Raw genomic sequence first — 24,096 nt, 5'->3', positions numbered from 1 at the left:
TTTGATCACTCACTGGAATTTCTTGGCACATTTGGCCTCTCTTATGTAATCACATTCCAGTGCCAGCTCTCTGCTCATCACCTCAATCAGATGCTCAGGGAAGAGACCTGCACAAGATGTTAACAGAGGGAGAAAGAGCGAGAGAGATATAGAGAAACAGATGGATTATGGTTGACTGAGACCTAGAGGGATGTGTGATCGGATCATTCCCAGAGTACAGTGGAGGCCCAGACTGATGGGTATTGGACACCACCATCGATCATCTGCTGGGTGACTCTCTGCTATCGATGACAGCGTGGGCTTTATTTTTGGCAGGCGGTAACTGTCAAACACACGTTAGTTAGAAATTCCACCCCTTAAGCCAGGTTTGACAATTTACCTGTCTAACATCAGCTTGTTTGCGCTGAGGTGGAGGTGTGGAATTAAAATGTGCGCCAAAATGCCAATTTCAGTCAGCGCAACTAGAGATATTGAAGAAGGACCGAAAGCTGGCCTTAGCGGAAACACAATTGGTTATGGCATTGATTTTGCCAGCAGATGTGCACACAGTAGTCGTATGTACATCACCAATGTTTAAAACAGACTGCATATAGTTTTTCCTTATCTTTAAAAAAATGTCATGCATCTTGGACCAAACAGTCAAATCGCGGGAATTCCGATCGCTGTCTGTGGTGCTGAATCAGCTTGTAGACTATATTTGCCAGTTTTTTTGTTTACCTTTCACGTGGCTAAGTCACTACTGGCAATAGCAACAGCGATGGTAGACTATAGCTACATATATTTGGGGGAGCAGTAACGATGAATGGACATTCACCCTTTCTTGTTATATTGGACATTTTACAGCTCCTGTGAAAAGTTTGGATGAGCGTTAGTGTCTTTAGTCTACATTGTCTTAGGACTAATATGCCCACGGGGAGCAATTATGGTAACTGTATTTAGACATAGCCTATTTAAAACATTTTTTAAAATTATTTTTATTATTAACTGTCTTTTTAGGTCTTTTCGTTAGTGAATTTAATCTTGCTTAGTGCTCAGCAATGGTGGGAACTCCTTCAGGACTGTTGGAAAAGCATTCCAGATGAAGATGGTTGAGAGAATGCCAAGTGTGCAAAGCTGTCATCAAGGCAAAGGGTGGCTACTTACTACACTTTTTTGGTTACTACATGATTCCATATGGGTTATGTAATAGTTTTCATGTCTTCACTATTATTCTACAATGTAGAAAATAATGAAAATACAGAAAAACCCTAGACTGAGTAGGTGTCCAAACTTTTGACTGGTACTGCATATCCATATTTAAGCCATGCATATTTAGCAAATATGGGATAGGCCTAGATTTTGTTTCTGTAGGCTATTTAACAAACTAGGCTATAACGAACTAACATTCGAATTGTAGCAGATGACAACATAATACATAAAAGACCGTAAATACACAACTTGAACCAACCACATATTTACCAATGGAGCACGTTCTGATTGGCCAGTGAAGGGGGTCAAGCCTCAACATGCCTTCAACTTGTCTATTCATTAAAACCCAGCAATTTCGCATCACCGCCAGCTACTGTGCCCATAATTCTGGTTGTAAAAATAGCAAAAATATTTCTGACACTCCAAACCTACAGCGCTACCGCCTGCTCTTAAATGTATCATTGCGTTAGGGTTGTTAAAAATAGAGCCCCGTATGTGTGTGAACAGGATCAGAGTGTGTGCTTACAGGGAGGGGATCAGTATATTCCCCACGTTATGTTGTGCTGCATGTGTGATTTACGCTACGTCATAAATGTGATACTACTACATCATGCTACAAATAAAAAAACATTAAATAAAAAAATCTAATTCTACAAAACAAATCTGAAATCTGTTCAGGGATCGTCACCTTCAGGCAGTGCGTTGCTCATGGTGAGGAGAGTCATCAGGTTGTTGATGTCACTGTCGATGCTTTTAGCCACTCCGGGGTACTGCATGGGACAAACAGAGCAGGAGAAACAGCATGACAAAACAACCATGTTTACCAGTTTGACTCCCTGACACCAAAAACCAGCCCTGACGACAAGCTCCGACGTGAAAACACTGCCATGATAAGGGACACCATAGTGCCCTCAAAGCTAATCACTAAGCTAAGGACCCTGAGACTAAAGACCTCCTTCTGCAACTGGATGCTGGACTACCTGACGGGCCACCCCCAGGTGGTAAGTGCAGGTAATAACATATCTGCCACGCTGATCCACAACACGGGGGCCCCTCAGGGGTGCGTGCTCAGTCCTCTCCTGTACTCCATGTTCACTCATGACTGCAAGGCCAGGCAAACTTCAATACCATCATCAAGTTTGTCGATGACACAACAGTGGTAGGCCTGATCCCCGACAACGATGAGAGAACCTACAGGGAGGTCAGAGACCTGGTCGTGTGGTGCCAGGACAACAACCTCTCAACGTGATCAAGACAAAAGAGATAATTGTGGACTACAGGAAAAGGAGGACTGAGCACGCCCCCATTCTCATCGACAGGGCTGTAGTGGAAAAGATTGAGAGCTTCAAGTTCCTTGGTGTCCACATCACCAACATGGTCCAAGCACACCAAGACAGTCGTGAAGAGGGCACGACAAAGCCTATTCCCCCTCAGGAGACTGAAAAGATTTGGCATGGGTTCTCAGATCCTCAAAAGGTTCTACAGCTGCACCATCGAGAGCATCCTGACTGGTTGCATTACTGCATGGTTTGGCAACTGCTTGGCCTCCGACCTTAAGGCACTACAGAGGGTAGTGCGTACGGCCCAGTACATCACTGGGGCCAAGCTTCCTGCCATCCAGGACCTCTATATCAGGCGGTGTCGGAGGAAGGCCCTAAAAATTGTCAAAGACTCCAGCCACCCTAGTCATTGACTGTCCTCTCTGCTACCGCACGGCAAGCAGTACAAGGGCGCCAAGTCGAGGTCCAAAAGGCTTCTTAACAGCTTCTACCCCTGACTCCTGAACAGCTAATCAAGGGCTACCCAGACCCCTCTTTTACACTGCTGCTACTCTGTTTATAATCTATGCATAGTCACTTTAACTTTACCTACATATAACCTCAATTACCCAGTACATAGCCTCGCTTGTTAATTTACTGCTGCTGTTTAATTATTTGTTACTTTTTAATTTTCTTAACTTAAAGCATTGTTGGTTAAGGGCTTGTAATTAAGCATTTCACTGTAAGGTCTACACCCGTTGTATTCAGCGCATGTGACAAATACAATCTGATTTGGAATGCTAATGAGACAGGAATTTAAACTTCTGAAAAAAACAAAGAGCCACGTCTATATACAATTTTGAAGATACATCTCTACAGTTTATGACAACAGACAACAGAGCTTACTCTAAAGTATTTTAAGATAAACAATACAGAGTTGACACACAACACATTCCCATGTGATTCAAAGGTCATGTTTTATCTTTCAAGGAAAGACGAGCATTGCCTTAAATGGAGCCATGAGAACAGCAGAAGAACAAATCAGGTTGTGGAGCTAATGCTGCTGGTCACTGCTGATATTTGTTCTCTCATTCAACATCGGTCATTTCTACACTTTGGACTATTACGTCAATGCAGCAGATGAGGCTTTTAAAGTAAAAACAGAGGATATGAAATGCCTACACCGTGATGTGAGGTTTGTTCAGGAGGGTGCAACATTACAGAATGTTCAGATATAGAAATATATTGGTGTAAAACAGTAGCCTCCTGAATGACTCCCAGGTCTCCATCTCACCTGGATCTTCATGGCCACCTCCCTGCCGTCCTTCATCTTAGCCAGGTGGACCTGTCCGATGGAGGCCGCAGCGAACGGTCGCTCCTCAAACGAATCCAGCTTGTCCCTCCAGTTAGGGCCCAGGTCGTTGTTGATTGACTTCTACACAGGGAAAGGGACAGAGATACATAATGGCAGCTCCCTCAACAGTGTATCACTGCAATGGGCTATAGCCTTCAATGATGGTACCTTATTAGGAGACTAATAGGTATCTGTTATTCACTTTCATTGTCTTGTCATGACTGACTGACTAATTCATGACTCAGAGCAGCTTGGCACATTTTTTCTAGTACTCCCTTTTATAGCCAGGGGCTACAGGGCTAGTGACGAGGGGACTTAAGAGTAGGTTATTAAAGGTGAGACATTACCGTCATCTGCTTGATGGGCATGAAGTCTGCACTCTGTCTCACACGCTCAAAGATCTTGGCCAGCTGGGGGTTGATGAAGGCATCATCTGAAACACAGAACACAGGGAGATGGCAGTGAATGGCTGATTGATGCACAACAGTCAGAACAAAACATGTGGAGACAAGCCACCTTGTTGCTGTCTGTCAACCTGTTCATTACACTGCACCAACACAGGAAATGACAGGTCTTTATCACAATGTCTTGTTCAGTTAAAAATGACCAATTAATATAAATCAAATCTAAGGCCTTGGTACCTTTGGGCACTTAGACAGAGTTTATCACAATTTACAGGTTCTTGCCAGTGTTCACTAAATGTCTCTGGTAGGCTAAATGTTTGGCACAGCAACCACCTTCACATAACTGAAGCTGGCAGTGCCGCAAAAGGGCCCTTAAATTTGTTATAGCAACAGAGATGTCTGTGCATGTTAAACAAAACAAAGTGGTGTGAGCCGCGCTGCAGGGCATTGTGGGTAAGATCTACAACAGTATAAACATTCCGACAACAAGTGGGGAAAATGCACCGGAGGAGAACAGCAGCAAAACAGATGACGGAGGTCAGAGGAAGAGATTCCTGCCAGATCCAGCTGATCGTGAGTGAGGGTGACTTTACTCGGTATTTAGGCTTAGTTTGGCAGACCAAAAATCTATTCCCTGAATCACATCCATCGGCCTGTTTTCTGAACTGAGAATTACCGAAGTGGTGATTTTACCTGTCTTACTTTAAATGACAGTGATTATTATGGATGTTAATCATGACTTGTCTGAGGAAAACACATGTATCTGGTATGATCAGACAGCCATTGAGTCAAATCATTAAAGAGATTCTCTGGTACTTATGTATACTTTTTAGCCAGTAGTTCTGAAAGTAGGCAAAAGTGGTCCCCTAAAATTGCATACGCGTCACATATGTGCACCAGGTCATTGTGCTCTCTCCCGCTCTGCTGTGTGTGCATCTTGCTAGCTGTCACTCAAACGGTGAGGGGCTGAAGCTCATTGGCTAGAACTCAAATTGCTAGGGGGCTGGCCCATGTTGGGGAAAATGGCGGGATTTAGTGGCTAATTAAGGTAAGAAAGTAATTCTGCTCATAGATTTTAAACCTCCAGCCCAAAGCAGTAGGTTTAAGTAAATACTTAGTAGTCGCCAAAGTTCCAGAATATGTCTTTAACCCTTTACACATGTAGAAATGGACCTATATGGATAGGGCCAAATTGAAATGATTCTAACAGAAGAAGTATAAAAAGCATTTGCATGACCATGGTAGCAAATGAAAGAGAACACTGTGGAGTTCATGGGGAAAACAAAACAGTTAATCTGGCACAAGACTGAATCCAAACACTAAACCGTTGATTTCATGTGCATTACACATTTACTGTACATTTCCCAGCAATGTATACTCTGGACACATTCAGTAACATAACAATATTCATGGGAATTTTGGGGTAGGTGCAACAAAATAAGATTACAAGGGTTTGAGTGAGAGGTCTAACTGGTGTCTCCAAGTGGCCACAAACACCTCTCCAAACTGTGCACAGTTCCTAAGTAATTTCAATGTAGACTTATGACTCAAAGAAGAGTCTTCAAATATATGGTGCTTTGTTGAGCTCTCGTAGCTTAGTCGTTGAACTGAATCAAGCACACTTGTAGCTTTTTTCCTTTGGAACACAGGCCTGCGTCCTCACCATCACACAATTACTGTTGTTGTTTACACAATGCAAAAATGTACTATTATAGATCTCAATCTGGGTCAGGTGGGCATCATTTGAAAGTTTGTCCTATTGGCAACGTGACTAGCTAAGTTATAAAATACAAACTTACAGTGTTAGGCTTTCACAAGGCACTTCAGACAGATTGTAATTTTGGTATGCAAAAAATGGAGTCAAACTATAGAATATAAGTCAAACTCATAAATTATATGAGTTTTTAATTATGGAAATGTGAAACGCATATTTGTACTCATGGGTGTGTGGTTTGCTTATAGGGCCTCAAATCGGTATGTATTATAATCCTCAACGTCTCATCTTTCAGAACACATGGACTCGAATTACAGCATTTCCTATACTCCGACAACAAAAAGTGCAAAGGTAACCCAATTAGCAGGAGGGACGGGGCATCTTTTTGTTGTGCTTGGTACACACGTTTAGAATGGCTGTCAGTTGAACCCCATACAGTGATGTAAAGCGAATAGCCTGAGCTCTGATGTCATATATAGTATGTTACTGTACAGCCACTGCGTTCCAATTGAGGCGCGTATCAATTACCAAAATCTGCCATTTTCAATCCGTATACAGGATGACAGGGGCTGTGAGTGTAGGGCTACCCCCATCAATTCAATGCTGTATTACCCTGTCTTACTTGACCTAAATAATAGAAGTAGCAGCCACATTTCTAGTCAATGTACTGAAAAGAGAAGGCTAGGACCCATCCAAGAGAACCACCAACTTCTAGATAAGACACTGTATACTCAGGTGAACATTACAGTACAACTAGGTGGCCACATATTTGAAGCTGGAATAGTTAATGGTGAAACTGCCACGTCCGTTTGCAATATTACAACAACAAACACTGTTTTTCCTGTTCGGACTTCATTGCACAAGCGATAGAAAAGCCCCCCAAAAAACTGGGAAACTGTTGAGCGTGAAAAACCCAGCAGCGTTGCAGTGCGCCTGGCACCTACTACCGTACACCATTCAAAGGCACTTAAATATTTTGTCTTGCCGATTCACCCTCTGAATGGCACGCATACACAATCCATGTCTCAAGGCTTAAAAATCCTTCAACCTGCATCCTCCCCTTCATCTACACTGATTGAAGTGGATTCATCAAAATCTATCAATAAGGGATCATAGCTTTCACTTGGTCAGTCCATGTCATGGAAAGCACAGGTGTTCATAATGTTTTGTACACTCAGTGTATGTCCCAGGTTGATAACAATAACTGAAATTCTACTACTAAATCGAATACTAAGATTCTGCATACAGTTAAGACCTACCTGTATGCAACACCTTCCTAGAATACCAAGCCAGTTTGAAAACCAGTTGTGTCTAAAAACAGCAGAGGACACTTGCTTAGTCACCTCTGTTTACATAGGGAAATATCAGCTGTTTTCTAACAAGCAGCAATTCTGGAGCTTTGGTAGAGACCGGCCACTTCAAAACTCAATGGTTGCAGTTCTAACATGGCTGGTGGCTTATTGTGAGCCCCGGCTATGCCCTGGCTGTTGCTGTCCCTCAATAGTACATTTGGTATGTGTCACACAACTGACATGACAATGGCAAGAGAATGCCTGTGCATTGACTTGCATTAATCCTATACTGTGCCCTGTGGCGCTGTTTACCAGCTAGCTGGAGCAGTTGGGAATTAAGGATGGGCATGTGTTGTTGTGAGCCGACCTGAGGTGAACTAGGCGATGCAGGAAGAGATGCCAGTGAGGTGGGAGAGGGCCAGAAATAACTCCAGTCTCCGTCACATACTAATCTACAGAGGCTGAATTAAGGCCTCACGGTATCAGCCCAGTGGAGGTTATGAAGGTGACTCAAGACTGCCCTGACACTAGGGGAAAGGGTCATGTAGCCTGCCATGCTGCAGCACAGTAGACGTCGCTGGTGGGGGCAGTAAAAAGACGGAATGGCAAAGCCACAAACAACAACCAACCATAGGTCAACAGAGCAGCATAGAGGGGTGACTGGGGTCGCAACGGGAGAGAACGTTTGGAAAACAGAGAAGGTGCTACTGGAGGTGTGTATTACAATGTAAGCCAGTTGTCACCTTGAATGCTGAGCATCTGGCCCAGTTTCAGGGCGGCTCCGCGGACCTTACACAGCGTCCTGACGATCCGCTCTGCGTTAGCCTCCGACAGGAACGGACTGGAGTCCAGAACGGCCTTCTTGTCAGCTGAGGGGAGAAACAACAGTCAGCTCTATGCTAAACTCTGAGGTTGGCATGGAAAATGTGATTTTCCTGGCGAGAGGTAAACTAAATGTTGAATCTCATGGGTTTAGTGGGTAGGTAGTACAGGTATGGCTTAAGGGAGATAACTCTTTAATAAATGATAAGTAACTGCAACTCGAGTTGGGATCATGAGGTAAAGGTGGCCAGCTGTTAAGTCAAAACAGTGATATGATAACTCCTGACTGAGAAGGCCTAACGCAGTGAGAGAACAGTGAGAAGGGTCACTTCCACGTTACTAACACATGGTGTAGAACACCAGCTCTCTTCCTCACACCCTATCTAGAGCACCCCATTCCCATAGTAAAAACGGGTTTACTAGAAGAGTGCGGAGGCCTGACATGTGAATGTCTTCCCTGGCTATACCGTAGTGTGTTCAGTCCATGTGGGGTGTGTATGTGAATGTGTATGTGTTCTATATTCCTGGGTTTGTTGGTGTAGTGTAGTCTCTGATTAACTCATTAGGCTCCATGTGTGGCGTCTACACTGGGGATCACCGTACTCCTCCCTCCCCCTGCCGGCTGCTCTCCCTGGACGAAGATACACCAGGGCACAGCCTGGACACAAACCAGCTTAAAGCCTACCCACATTCCAGACATTTAACCAAAAAATACTTTTAAAAAACGAGGCATTTTCATAAACCAGTGAGCTAAACAAATCAGACAAGGAATCTTGACTCACTAGGTCAGGGAAGCCCAATTCTGGCCCTGGAGGGCCGAAACCTCGTTTTTTTGTTTCTACCTGGTAGTTACAGTAACAGCACACACCTGGTGTCCCAGGTCTGCATTAGTCTCTGATTTGGTGGATGACAACCAGAAGTGTTTCGGCCCTCCAGGACCCAAATTGGGCAGCCCTGTTCTAGGTAGTGCTTTGTGTAGCAGCACCAGTCGGTCTGGTTTGAAGCCCCCAGACACCCTCCAGCAGAGAAAGAGGACCACCTGCCAGGCAGCCCAGGTGGAGTGGGGTGTCAGTGGGCCACACTGATGTCAGCAGTCAGAGCGGTGCAGACTAAGGCATTAGGAGCAGAAGGAGATTTAAAAAGGATTGTTAAGGTATCTTGAACCAAGATGACCTCAGCCACAGTACTGCTGCTACGTCATATCCCCCAGGACAGTCTTGATTAGCAGAACGTCAGAACCCCAGTAGATCTGCTCTGATGACCAACTACACTCTACCACTACATACTCACTTTGTATTGTGCAGCAATTATGCTCATTTGAGAATGATGTGTACTTGTATTTCATCTATGACTTAAGTTTGATTTGTATTTTACTCCCTTTTTCTCCCCAGTTTCGACCTTGCCTCATCGCTCAACTCCCCAACGGGCTCAGGAGGCCGAGTCATGTGTCCCCCGAAACATGACCCGCCAAACCCGCCCGCTTAACCCAGAAGCCAGCCGCAACAAAGTGTCGGAGGAAACACCGGAGTCGCTAGAGCCAAGTAAAGCCCCCCTGGCTAAATCTTCCCCTAACCCGGACGACACTGGGCCAAACGTGCACCGCCCGATCACGGCCAGTTGTAGTACAGCCCGGGAACGAACCCGGGTCTGTAGTAATACCTCTGGCACTGTGATGCAGTAGCTTAGACCGCTGCGCCACTCGGGAGGCCCTTATCAATCATTTCTGATCCATGGATTAAAGTTGGAGCTTCATTCACAGCCCTAGATTCAATGTACTTGTCTTTCTCCCAGGGTATTAAGGAGACAATGGCTCTGTGAATAGCTGTATAGTCGCCCATGCACTAGATTAGACTACCACTCCACCTCCAGCGGTCCAGCCGTGGCATGGCAGAAAAATAATTCAAGAGTGCGCTGGAAAGGTCAGCTCAATAAACGGCCCTCTCCAATTATTCTCCCGACAGCTGCAGAGGGTAATATCACAGAGGTCAGTTTCATTAAGAGCTCTTTGTAAGAGCTAAGACCACCCACCCACACACACCTCAACTGAACCTAACTATAGCAGAGTCTAAGAACTATAGCTAGTGTTTTCAGCTACGCTGAATGACGAATGATTTATTTTGATATGAATTATGGCTCTCTGCATGTCTGTATAGGTTCATCATCATATCATGCCCTTGTCCATTGCATGCTAATTGAAAGGTTGATGTCCTTCCTAGACGGGTTACATCCTGCAAGAAATGTCAAAGGGGCGATACGTGCATTTTACTGCTGGGTTAAGTGTCTAGTATGCATGCATGTACACGTAATGTCAAACATAAGCCCGCTTCCAGTTACCGTAGGAAACAGCTTATGTTAAACAGTTACCATTATCCTCACTTGGCCTCATACTCTTCTTGGCTACCTCAGCCAGCGCTCCGAAGCCCAGTCCTACAGCCAGACCTGTGAGGACACAACACACCAGTGTCATGACATCCTGTCATTATGACATCCTGTCATAACATGCTGTTAAGCTCTGGGTCGTTCAGTAGGGTACAACGTTATGGAGCATTCAGATAGAAATACATTGTGTAGAACAGACATGGTTCTCTGTCATGAAGCTAAGGAATCGTTCCAGCTCTATTCATGGCCTTTATCGACAACGTTCAGATTATTGTGCCCTCCAAAAAAGGTTAATAAACCTCATTTTTACATTCTTAAAATATTGCACAGTATAGCCCATTGAGTAAATTGCATCACCTAGCCTTTTGCTTTCCCCATGACACATCAGTCAGGTCAAATCAGTTCCCGCTAGCTCTAGGAACAGTCATTTATGCCAGTCTAGTCTATTTAAGACAGACGCAGTTCAGTCTTTTATTTACAGACAGATGTTAATAATAGAACCGCCGAGACTGTCTGAGATTGTTTTGTCATTTCAATAACTTAATTTCAATAAAAACCTTGAACACATGTCCCTACCGAAATAATTGCCGGGCCTCGAGGAGTACCAATAGCCACCAGTCTAATAAATCCATTTAACTAGAAAAGCCTGGCCTCATTGGATCCCCTTCGTACAAATGTAATTTGGTTGTGTTTATAAAAGGTGTCAGGTAACATTAGAATATGAAATATAAATATTTGAAGGAACATAACCTTTTCATTAGTTTGTTACTGTGGGCTATACGTAAAAATGATTGTATATATTTTTTTAAAACCGTAATTTCAAGTATAAAAGCCATTACATTCGTAGAGTGCCTTTATTACAACTATGAAATAAAAAACATGTGCATTGAAAACACAGTAACAGCATATTTTTATAGTGACAAAACAAATAAAAATACCCACACAGTCACTAAAGAAAATATCAGTAGCCTAAACATCAGTATAGGCTCCAAGCGTGCTTGTGAATAGTGAAATCAGCACAAAAGCAAGAATGGCATTGAAAGGCAGTGAAAAAAAATACTCTATTATTGTCAGTTATTGGTCACATTATTTGTGGCCTCACTTGTGCTTACACTATGCTGTGCGTCTTAATGCAACAGTTATGACAAAGAATAACGGCTAAATGAGATCTAACAGTCACCACAAATCTTTGTCACTTTCACTTGATCGCAACCCTTCCCCCAAACAACTCGCTTGCAGCCGAAACAGGTTTCATAGATTCTGTTCCGGGTGCATCTGCCCAGCTTGCAGTTTCTCCTCCCCAGGAGCTGTGCGCAATGTCTCTCACGTAGCCCATGTGCCAGACTCATGATGAAGTCTCTCCTGCTCATGGTGTCGTTGATGCACTGCTTTAACAACACTTGTGCGTTGATAGCAGCCAAGCATGTTGTAGAACACAGCAACAGGCCAGCGTGTTGAATTGATAGCAGCCAAGCATGTTGTAGAACACAGCAACAGGCCAGCGTGTTGAATTGATAGCAGCCAAGCATGTTGTAGAACACAGGCCAGCGTGTTGAATTGATAGCAGAGTAGTTAACACTGACTGGATCAACCATTTGGTGTTAATTCTGGCATAGTTCTCTACTTGGGACTATGCAAGAATTTGGACACAGAAGAGTAATGTGTCACTGTACTGAGAATATGAGGGGCATCCAGGTCTGCAGCACAGAATTAAGATCACACCTAACTGGCACATTCCATGGAATGTACGGTAAATGTTATTCAAGTAACGCACCCAAAATAACATTCAATAGTGCCGAGCTCGGCACATTTTGTGCCACAAACCGCATGGCACACAAACAAAAAACAAGCTTGATCAGACAGTACAGCCGTACAGTAGCGTGTTACATAACTCTACATTTGACAAATTTAGGATTAGATCACGGAGAGGAAAAAGTGGGGAAATACTGTTAACTTAATGTGGCCGATGAGCTGTTTGCACCATTTGAACCAGTGACCTTAGAAATCCAAAACAATCCCAGTCTTTTCCCCTCTGTTAGGGAGAATTCTAGATCATATCCTGCCAATGTGATATGTATTGTGATTCTCAAGATTCTATATGTATTGCGATTCGATTCTGCGATTTTATGTTCCAAACATATTACTCACTATATGTCTGCTTCAGAGAGACGAGAGAGCACGAGAAGGGAAATAAAGTGTTGAAAACATGTTGGCTCACTACTTTAAAAAATGAAGAACTCTAACTGCCGATCTGATGTTCCTTACTCCAATTCCGGCTTCTACTTGGACTCATCTGCCCTGGGCTCTATAATTTCAACCCAATTTTCGCGCTATCCAAGAGGAAATGCCAGCATTACAGAGGCAAAAGGGGGGATCCTGGTGAGTAAGGCAATGGGAAAAAGGGCCACCTCTTCGCTCCATTCAACTGGCTAATGTTCAGTCACTTGATAATAAGATGAACCTCCGATCGCAGATTTTTTTGACAACGGGCCTCTCGGAACTGCAATATTCTTTGCTTTTCAGAGACATGCCCCTTGGATAGTCGTGGGGAGTATCTTGTCCAACTGGATGGCTTGTCCATTCACCGGACGGACAGGACAGTGGAGTCGGGGAAAACCGATGGGGTGAGGGGTTTGTCTCCTCATCAACTCCAAATGGTGTGCTAATTCCAGCACGGCGGAAGTGCAACCCACTGTTCACCAGTCTTGGAATACCTAATGGTTGAATGCCGACCCAAATGCCGACCCTACTCCAACAACATGGACGGGGCGACAGTGGAGCAGGTAGACAGCTTCAAGTTCCTCGGTGTCCAACTCACTAATGACTTAAAATGGTCCAACCCAACACACACACGTGTAGAAGGTGCGACAGTGCCTCTTCCCCCTCAGGTCAAAAAAGTTCACTGGGGCTGAGCTCCCTGCCAGACCCCAACCTCCCAAGCCATTTACTATTTTCTCTGCTGCAGCACGGCAAGAGGTACCGATGCATAAAGTCTGACACCAACAGACTCTTCCACAGCTTCTATCCCCAAGAAATATAACTGATAAATAGCTACACGGCCTGAGTTCACCTTGTATCTTTATTGAACTTTTATTTAAATATTTGCACACTCACTGGGCCGTACACACTGTCACTCCAACACACACACACACACTCCGTCATTTACTCACGCACACATAAGATGCACATACATTTACACTGACTCGACACACTCGCATACCCACTCACGTGCAAGCTGCTGCTACTCGGTTTATCTTATATCCTGTTGCCTAGTTCCCGTACACCTATGCAAATCTGGTATTGGATCAGATTGAAATATTTCCTGTATATAGTATGCTTATTTACTCCGTGTCTTTCATATTTCCTATTCTTATTTCTTGTGTTTTTTTTGTAATACATTGTTATTTACTATTGCATTGTTGGGTTTAGAGTTTGCAAGAAAGACATTTCACTGTACTTGTGCATGTGACATTAACTCGAAACTCAATCCAGATTACAGTGATCCCTCGCCACTTCGCGGTTCACTTATCGCGGATTCGCTATTTCGCGGATTTTCATAATGCATTTTTTATTTATTTTTGGTGCATTGTGCTCTGCATTCTGATTCGCTAAAAACTCACTCCCGCTTCTTGTATCAAAACATGCTACGAATTGTGCTATCATTTTGTCGTCTCGTGCAGTTATGTTTACGTACATCGCTTAGCAACCATGGTGCGAATGGCCACTGAACTTAAGCGAGTAGCTGAGGAATGGGACCCTTTGATGAGCCGTTCATTACAGTTCTCCAACGTAATCGATGGTGGCATGTCGGTGTACAAGGATCTTTTTGCAAAGAAGAAAAAAGAGCGACAACAGCTGCCTATCACTATGTTCTTCTCCCGAACAAACACACCTGCACCGCGGGCTTCAGAAGAAGAGAACACTGCAGAGCGCAGTCAGGATGCAGCGGCCCAGTCTGAAGAGCAGTGAAACGGCCTACACGTGAGTCACTGTATTTGTATACATGTAATAGTTGCTAATTGTAAAAAAAAAAAAAAATATCTATTTCGCGGATTTCACTTATCGCGGGTCATTTTCGGAACGTAACCCCCGCGATAAACGAGGGATTACTGTATAGCGTAAAATAGCAGCCTACCTGTTGGCTTTTGGTCATTGTAGCCTTTCTTTCGCATTTCACTTTTAAATTCTGTCATTTTAATTCTGTCTTCCATTGATTAGATATCCCCTACATGTTTTGTTACAAAAGCATGACAATTACAGGCAGAAAAAAAGTCATGACAGCCACAACCCTTGCCAGGAGCACCGATGTGTGTCAAAAACCGCAACGCTGGTTGGTTTTTCACGCTTAACAGTTTCCTGTGTGTATCAATAATGGTCCACCACCCAAAACATATTCAGCCAACTTGACAACTGTGGGAAGCATTGGAGTCAACATGGGCCAGTATCCCTGTGGAACGCTTTCCACACCTTGTAGAGTCCATGCCTCCCGATGAATTGAGGCTGTTCTGAGGACAAATGGGACGGGGACGGGGTGATGCAACTGAATATTAGGAAGGTGTTCCTACTGTTTGGTATATGAGACAAACACAGGTTTTTATTTTTACTATTTTCTACAGTGAAGAAATAGTGAAGACAACACTATGAAATAGATTCTTAAAAGTTGTCACAATTTCCTCGATGACAGCTTTGCACTTATTTGGTATTCTCGCAACCAGCTTAATGAGGAATGCTTTTCCAACAGTATTGAAGGAGTTCCCACATATGCTGAGTACTTGATGGATGCTTTTCCTTCACTCTGCGGTCCAACGAATCCCAAACCATCTCAATTCGGCTGAGGTAGGGTGATTATGGAGGCCATGTAATCTGATGTAGCACACCATCACTCTCCTTCTTTGTCAAATAGACCTTACACAGCCTGGAGGTGTGTTTTGGGTCATTACCATGTTCAAAAGCAAATATAGTGGGACTAAGCACAAACCAGATAGGACAGCGTATCGCTGCAGAATGCTGTGGTAGCCATGCTGGTTAAGTGTGACCTGATTTCAAAATAAATCACAGACCGTGTCACCAGCAAAGCAACCCCACACCTCCTCCTCCATGCTTCACGGTAGGAACCACACATGTAGAGATCATCCGTTCACCTACTCTGCGCCACAAAGACACGGCGGTTGGGAACCAAAACTCTCAAATTTGGACTCATCAGACCAAAGGACAGATTTCCACCAGTCTAATGTCCATTGATGGTGTTTCATGGCCCAAGCAAGTCTCTTCTTCTTATTATGGGTGTCCTTTAGTAGTGGTTTCTTTGCAGCAATTTGACCATGAAGGCCTGATTCACGCAGTCTCATCTGAACAGTTGATGTTGAGATGTGTCACTTGAACTCTGAAGCATTTATTTCTGAGGCTGGTAACTCAAACGTATACTCTGCAGCAGAGGTAACTCTGGGTATTCCTTTCCTGTGTCGGTCCTCATGAGACACAGTTCCATCATAAGCGCTGGATGGTTTTTGCGACTGCACTTGAAGAAATGGTCAAAGTTTTTGACATTTTCCGGGAATTACTGACCTTATAGTAATGATGGACTGCTGTTTCTCTTTGCTTATTTGAGCTGTTCTTGCCATAATATGGACTTGGTCTTTTACCAAATAGGGCTATCTTCTTTATACCACCCCTAGCTTGTCACAACACAACTAATTGGTTCAAACACATTGAGGAAAGAAATTCCACAAATTAACAAGGTACACCTGTTAATTGAAAAGCATTCCAGTTGACTACCTCATGAAGCTGGTTGAGAGAATGCCAAGAGTGTGCAAAGATTATCAAATAAAACTGTTACATGCGCCAAATACAACAGGTGTAGACCTTACAGTGAAATGCTTACTAACAAGCCCTTAACAAACCAACAATGCAGTTCCAGAAAGTCAAAAAATAGTTGACCAAATAAACTAAAGTAAAAAATTCTAAAAAGTAACCAAAAAACAATACAGAGTCAATGTGCGGGGGTACAGATTAGTTGAGGTAATTTGTACATGTGGGTAGGGGTAAAGTGACTATGCACAGATAATAAAAAGTGAGTAGCAACAGTGTGGAAACTATGTGGGGGGGGGGTAATGCAAATAGTCTGGGTGGCCAGTTGATTAATTGTTCAGTAGTCTTATGGCTTGGGGATAGAAGCTGTTAAGAGCCTTTTGGTCCTAGACTTGGCACTCCGGTATCGCTTGCCGTGCGGTAGCAGAGAGAACAGTCTATGACTTGGGTGACTGGAGTCTAACAATTTTTTGGGCCTTCCTCTGACAACGCCTAGTATAAAGGTCCTGGATGGCAGGAAGCTTGGCCCCAGTGACGTACTGGGCCATACGCACTACCCTCTGTAGCGCCTTATGGTCAGATGGTGAGCAGTTGCCATATTAGGCGGTGATGCATGCGGTCAGGATGCTCTAGATGGTGCAGCTGAACAACTTTTTGAGGATCTGGGGACCCATGCAATATTTTCAGTCTGAGGGGGGAAAAGGTGTTGTTGTTCCCTCTTCATAATGGTGTCGGAGTCATGTTTGGCCACACAGTCATGGGTCGTGGGTGAACAGGGAGTACAGGAGGGGACTAAGCATGGACCCCTGAGGGGCCCCAGTGTGGAGGATCAGCGTGGCAGACGTGTTGTTGCCTACCCTAACCACCTGGGGGTGGCCCGTCAGGAAGTCCAGCATCCAGTTGCTGAGGGAGTTGTTTAGTCCCAGGGTCCTTAGCTTAGTGATTCGTTTTGCGGGCACTATGGTGTTGAACGCTGAGCTGTATTCAATGAACAGCATTCTAACATTGGTGTTCCCTTTGTCCAGGTGGTAAAGGGCAGTGTGGAGTGTGATTGTGTCATCTGTGGATCTGTTGGGGCAGTATGTGAATTGGAGTGGATCTAGGGTATCCGGGATGATGGTTGTTGATGTGAGCCACGACCAGCCTTTCAAAGCACTTGACGTGAGTGCTACGGGGTAGTAATCATCACTTCCTTGGCCACAGGGACTATGGTGGTCTGCTTGAAACATGTAGGTATTACAGACTCGGTCAGGGAGAGGTTGAAAATGCTAGTTGGTGCGCGCATGCTTTGAGTACACGTCCTGGTAATCCGTCTGGACCCGCAGCTTTGTGAATGTTGACCTGTTTAAAGGTCTTGCTACCGAGAGTTTTATCACATAGTCGTCCGGAACCTCTGCATGCTTCAGTTTTGCTTGCCTCGAAGCGAGCATAAACGGCATTTAGCTCATCTGGTAGGCTCGCGTCACTGGGCAGCTCGCGGCTGGGTATCCTTTTGCAGCCCGTAATAGTTTAAGCCCTGCCACATCCGACTAGTGTCAGAGCCAGTGTAGTAGGATTCAAACTTAATCCTGTATTGACTCTGCCTGTTTGATGGTTCGTCTGATTTCTTATAAGCGTCCGGATTAGTGGCTCACTCCTTGAAAGTGGCAGCTATAGCCTTTAGCTTAATGCGGATGTTGCCTGTAATCCACGGATTCTGGTTGGGATATGTACGTACGGTCACTGTGGGGGGGGGGGGGGGGGTGTCGTCGATGCACTTATTGATGAAGCCGATGACTGAGGTGGTACACACACAGATTGGGGTCACTTAGAAATGTCCTTGCTTTCCATGAAAACATACATGAAATTAGTTGCAAAATGAATAGGAAATGTAGTCAAGACATTGACAAGGTTATAAATAATGATTCTTAATTGAAATAATTGTGTCCTTCAAACTTTGCTTTCTTCAAAGAATCCTCCATTTGCAGCAATTACAGCCTTGCAGACCTTTGCTATTCTAGATGTCAATTTGTTGAGGCATCTGAAGAGATTTCCCCCCCATGCTTCCCGAAGCACCTCCCACAAGTTGGATTGGCTTAATGGGCACTTCTTACGTATAATACGCTCAAGCGGCTCCAACAGCTCAATAGAGTTGCGATCCGGTGACTGTGCTGGCCTCTCCATTATAGACAGAATACCAGCTGACTGCTTCTTCCCTAAATAGTTGTTGAAATGTTTGGAGCTGTGCTTTGGGATATTGTCCTGTTGTAGGAGGAAATTGGCTCCAACTAAGCGCGGCCCACAGGGTATGGCATGGCGTTGCAATATGGAGTGATAGCCTTCCTTCTTCAAGATCCCTTTTACCCTGTACAAATCTCCCACTTTACCACCACCAAAGAACCCCCAGACCATCACATTGCCTCCACTATGCTTGACAGATGGCATCAAGCACTCCTCCAGCATCGTTTCTGCATCTCACAAATGTTCTTCTTTGTGATCTGAACACCTCAAACTTAGATTAGTCTGTCATAACACTTTTTTCCAATCTTCCTCTGTCCAATGTCTGGGTTCTTTTGCCCATCTTAATTATTATTATTATTATTATTTTTTAATTTTTTTAATTGGACAGTATGAGATATGGCTTTTTCTTTGCAACTCTGAGACTGGTGTTTTGCAGGTACTATTTAATGAAGCTGCCATTCGAGGACTTGTGAGGCGTCTGTTTCTCAAACTAGACACTAATGTTCTGGTCCTCCTGCTCAGTTGTGCGCCGGGGCCTCCCACTATTTTTTTTCTGGTTAGAGACCGTTTGCTCTGTTCTGTGAAGAGAGTAGTACACAGCGTTGTATGAGATATTCAGTTTCTTGGCAATTTCTCGCATGGAATCATTTCTCAGAACAAGAATAGACTGACGAGTTTCAGATGAAAGTTCTTTGTTTCTGGCCATTTTGAGCCTGTAATCGAACGCACAAATGCTGATGCTCCAGATACTCATCTAGTCTGAAGGCCAGTTTTATTGCTTCCCTAAAATCAGCACAAAAGTTTTCAGCTGTGCTAACATAATTGCAAAAGGGTTTTCTAATGATCAATTAGCCTTTTAAAATGATAAACTTGGATTAGCTAACAACGTGCCATTGGAACACAGGAGTGATGGCTGCTGATTACGGATATTCCATTAAAGAACAGCCGTTTCCAGCTGCAATAGTCATTTAAAACATTAATCTCTGCAACGTATTTCTGATCAATTTGAAGTTATTTTAATGGACAAAACATGTGCTTTTCTTTAAAAAACAAGGACATTTCTAAGTGACCCCAAACTTTTGAACAGTCGTATATGTGCACACTAGAGGTCGACCGATTAAATCGGGGCCGATTTCAAGTTTTCATAACAATCGGAAAATCTTTATTTTTGGGAGCCGATTTGCCGATTTTTTTATTTTACACCTTTATTTAATATTTATTTAACTAGGCAAGTCAGTTAAGAACACATTCTTATTTTCAATGACTGCCTAGGAACGTTCTGCCTCGACAGATTTTTAACCTTGTCAGCTCGGGGGATCCAATCTTGCATCCTTACAGTTAACTAGTCCAATGCTCTAACACCTGATTACATTGAACTCCACGAGGAGCCTGCCTGTTAGCGAATGCAGTAAACTAAGGTAAGTTGCTACCTAGCATTAAACTTATCTTATAAAAAACAATCAATCAATGACTGTCATTGCTCCAATGTGTACTTAACCATAAACATCAATGCCTTTCTTAAAATCAATACACAAGTATATATTTTTAAACCTGCATACTTAGCTAAGAGAAATCCAGGTTAGCAGGCAATATTAACCAGGTGAAATTGTGTCATTTCTCTTGCGTTCATTGCACGCAGAGTCAGGGTATATGCAACAGTTTGGCCATGTCTCTGAACTAATTTGCCAGAATGTTACGTAATTATGACATGACACTGAAGGTTGTGCAATGTAACAGGAATATTTAGACACATGGATGCCACCCGTTAGATAAAATACGGAACGTTTTGTTTTCGAGGTGATAGTTTCCGGATTAGTCAAAGGTATATGGTTTAGAGAGAAATAGTCAACGCGTTATAATTCCTGTAATAACTTGCGGCTGAACTTGAAAGGGGTTCCTTCATATTTTACCGTTCATGTCTTCCATAGAGAATGTCTTGATCTACTTCAAATAAGGTCTGTGTTTCGTGCAGGCTTAAACCGCTTCGACGTTTTGATACCCGTGTAAATCTCACTAGGATAAGGTGACGTTGGTCAACATATTTTCATAAATCCACTCTACAATTTGTTTTATCTTCGCTTATATTTAGCCAATATTGATCAGAGTTACTTTGTCCTATGGATATCTACACAGTTATAAAATTGGCACGGTGGTGTAAGCCTACACGAAACACAGACCTTATTTTAAGTGAATCTAAAAATATCCTATGGAATAAAGGAAGGAACCGCTTTTCAGATTTTGCTAGGTGTCATGGGAATTATGACTCGCACTTTGGTCGTCAATTCTTACCATGCCCATTATTAAAATAGGATTTCCTGCATATAGAAATTAAAGTTTTTGTTTTCAACATTCATCACAGGTAACTTAAACTCTATTTTTATTCAAACAGTTGAGAGTATTTGTCTCCTAAGCAGACTCTTCAGTATCATTGTCACTTCAGAGCTGTGTGTGTGTGTGTGTGTGTGTGTGTTTTTATGTATTATATTAAGTTAAAATAAAAGTGTTCATTGTTCATTCAGTATTGTTGCAATTGTCATTATTACAAAAATGTGTGTGTGTGTGTGTGTGTGTGTGTATGATATATATATAAAACTTTTTTTTTTTTAATAAATGTATTAAATAAATTGTAATACATTTTTGTCCTCCAATAAATCGGTATCGAAAAATCATAATCGGTCGACCTCTAGTACACACATACCACTTTCTTGTGTTGTTTACAAACAGCTAGTCAAATATCAATTTAATATTAAAATGATCGGTTTTCCCCCACCATCACTAGTGAGATCCCTAAGGGTTGTTCACAGGACACAGTTAGCAGGGTGCATATCAATTAAATGTATTTATAAATAACTTTTTACATCAGCCGATGTCACACAACGTATAGACACTAAGTACTAAATAAACCGAATCTGGTTTTAGATCATTTCTCACTCTGAAAAAGGTTTAGTACTTGATTTCTTCACTAACTTTACATTGCCCTCTAAATAAATTCAAGCCAAAGCAAAAACACATTCAGAAAGCTTCACCATGATATGTGGATATCTATTTTTTTTAACACCCATTTGAACCCCTCAGTATTAAGCCTTCCTGGTTAAACAGCATCCAATCAATGATTTCTACACTTCATGAGCAGTAGCTGACTAAGTCTTTCTGCCAGCCAAGTCTCAGTGAAGGCACACTGTCACACACAGCACTCACTGCTTCACACCCCCAAGTTAGGTTAGGACAAAGCAGCGAGACACACCATACCAGCAAGCTGCTGGCTCACCTGGATATCAACTTACAGAAATAGGGAATTGTGTTTATGAAGGGGAAAAAAATAGATGGATTGTTTTGGAGATGACAATAATACCAGGGGTTTTCATAAAAGACAACTGGTTAGACACATTTTGAACTTCATGGTATGCTACCTTCAGTGGTAAGACTACAATAACAAACTACATGGAAGCATGTGTACCCGTCAAAGGGAACTGAAACCCAGAGAGCATGGTGTTAACTTATGTATCCATGATCCAACCCAGAATAACAACCAGGAGAGAACAGAACAGGAAACATACAGGCATTCCCTCGCATCGGTACACCGACATCAGGAACTGGATAGCCTGTCAGCAACTCTATCTCAACGTGAGACCAATTTATGTTCAATCCTCAGGGGACAGCACATCACTTTTCCTCTGTAGGAGAGGGCCCTGTGGGGGGGGGGGGGGGGGGGGGGGCTACTAGGTACCCCCCTGAACCATGTAGTCATGTTGGGGAGGGAGAGCGAACCAATAGGGTCTCAGAGTGCTGTACTGGCAGGTGTCTGTCGAGACTCACATTACTCAAATGCCACCAAACCTGGCAATCCTAACTTACAGCTGAAGGACGGTATTGACCAGTCAATACTGACCCCATCCCAAACCTCCCATGAAAGAGAGAGCATGCCGGAGCTGGCCCTGTAATGTATACAGATGGTGTCAGGGACATGTACACTGCTCAAAAAAATAAAGGGAACACTTAAACAACACAATGTAACTCCAAGTGAATCACACTTCTGTGAAATCAAACTGTCCACTTAGGAAGCAACACTGATTGACAATAAATTTCACATGCTGTTGTGCAAATGGAATAGACAAAAGGTGGAAATTATAGGCAATTAGCAAGACACCCCCAAAAAAGGAGTGATTCTGCAGGTGGTGACCACAGACCACTTCTCAGTTCCTATGCTTCCTGGCTGATGTTTTGGTCACTTTTGAATGCTGGCGGTGCTCTCACTCTAGTGGTAGCATGAGACGGAGTCTACAACCCACACAAGTGGCTCAGGTAGTGCAGTTCATCCAGGATGGCACGTCAATGTGAGCTGTGGCAAAAAGGTTTGCCGTGTCTGTCAGCGTAGTGTCCAGAGCATGGAGGCGCTACCAGGAGACAGGCCAGTACATCAGGAAACGTGGAGGAGGCCGTAGGAGGGCAACAACCCAGCAGCAGGACCGCTATCTCCACCTTTGTGCAAGGAGGTGCACTGCCAGCGCCCTGCAAAATGACCTCCAGCAGGCCACAAATGTGCATGTGTCAGCATATGGTCTCACAAGGGGTCTGAGGATCTCATCTCGGTACCTATTGGCAGTCAGGCTACCTCTGGCGAGCACATGGAGGGGTGTGCGGCCCCACAAAGAAATGCCACCCCACACCATGACTGACCCATCGCCAAACCGATCATGCTGGAGGATGTTGCAGGCAGCAGAACGTTCTCCACGGCGTCTCCAGACTCTGTCACGTCTGTCACATGTGCTCAGTGTGAACCTGCTTTCATCTGTGAAGAGCACAGGGCGCCAGTGGCTAATTTGCCAATCTTGGTGTTCTCTGGCAAATGCCAAACGTCCTGCACGGTGTTGGGCTGTAAGCACAACCCCCACCTGTGGACGTCGGGCCCTCATACCACCCTCATGGAGTCTGTTTCTGACCGTTTGAGCAGACACATGCACATTTGTGGCCTGCTGGAGGTCATTTTGCAGGGCGCTGGCAGTGCACCTCCTTGCACAAAGGCGGAGGTAGCGGTCCTGCTGCTGGGTTGTTGCCCTCCTACGGCCTCCTCCACGTCTCTTGATGTACTGGCCTGTCTCCTGGTAGTGCCTCCATACTCTGGACACTACGCTGACAGACACAGCAAACCTTTTTGCCACAGCTCACATTGACGTGCCATCCTGGATGAACTGCACTACCTGAGCCACTTGTGTGGGTTGTAGACTCCGTCTCATGCTACCACTTGAGTGAGAGCACCGCCAGCATTCAAAAGTGACCAAAACATCAGCCAGGAAGCATAGGAACTGAGAAGTGGTCTGTGGTCACCACCTGCAGAATCACTCCTTTTTTGGGGGTGTCTTGCTAATTGCCTATAATTTCCACCTTTTGTCTATTCCATTTGCACAACAGCATGTGACATTTATTGTCAATCAGTGTTGCTTCCTAAGTGGACAGTTTGATTTCACAGAAGTGTGATTCACTTGGAGTTACATTGTGTTGTTTAAGTGTTCCCTTTATTTTTTTGAGCAGTGTATAAACCCAAGGTAAACAGGTTCTCCTTAGTGGCTTTGCTCTCACTTGTGTATCGGCTCGCTGCCCCGGATCTTATAACCTCTCAAACAGTGACAAAATATGCAGCATGCTGACAGAGACAGGT

The 24,096-nt window shown here is 43.8% G+C and overlaps 1 protein-coding gene and 1 long non-coding RNA gene across 3 annotated transcripts in view; one reads left to right on the top strand and one right to left on the bottom strand.

Moving 5' to 3' along the window:
• The window catches only part of LOC129825139 (atypical kinase COQ8A, mitochondrial-like), a 42,019-nt gene that overhangs the window by 5,301 nt on the left and 12,622 nt on the right, over positions 1-24,096 (bottom strand). The window contains exons 5-10 of one of the 2 annotated variants that reach the window (XM_055884967.1): positions 10,398-10,472; positions 7,955-8,080; positions 4,149-4,234; positions 3,742-3,882; positions 1,877-1,958; positions 14-107 (exon numbers count right to left, since the gene is read on the bottom strand). In XM_055884967.1, the coding sequence (XP_055740942.1) occupies positions 14-107; positions 1,877-1,958; positions 3,742-3,882; positions 4,149-4,234; positions 7,955-8,080; positions 10,398-10,472 (604 nt within the window). The remainder of the gene's footprint in view (positions 1-13; positions 108-1,876; positions 1,959-3,741; positions 3,883-4,148; positions 4,235-7,954; positions 8,081-10,397; positions 10,473-24,096) is intronic. The other variant, XM_055884968.1, reaches the window with a different exon arrangement.
• Positions 4,630-11,476, top strand: LOC129825141 (uncharacterized). Its single transcript, XR_008754831.1, has 3 exons — positions 4,630-4,778; positions 6,215-6,270; positions 9,425-11,476. It is a non-coding gene; the product is annotated as an uncharacterized LOC129825141 (long non-coding RNA).

Source organism: Salvelinus fontinalis, chromosome 27 (assembly GCF_029448725.1).
Source record: "Salvelinus fontinalis isolate EN_2023a chromosome 27, ASM2944872v1, whole genome shotgun sequence".
NCBI lineage: Eukaryota > Metazoa > Chordata > Actinopteri > Salmoniformes > Salmonidae > Salvelinus > Salvelinus fontinalis.
This window is presented reverse-complemented; position numbering and strand designations above follow the sequence as displayed.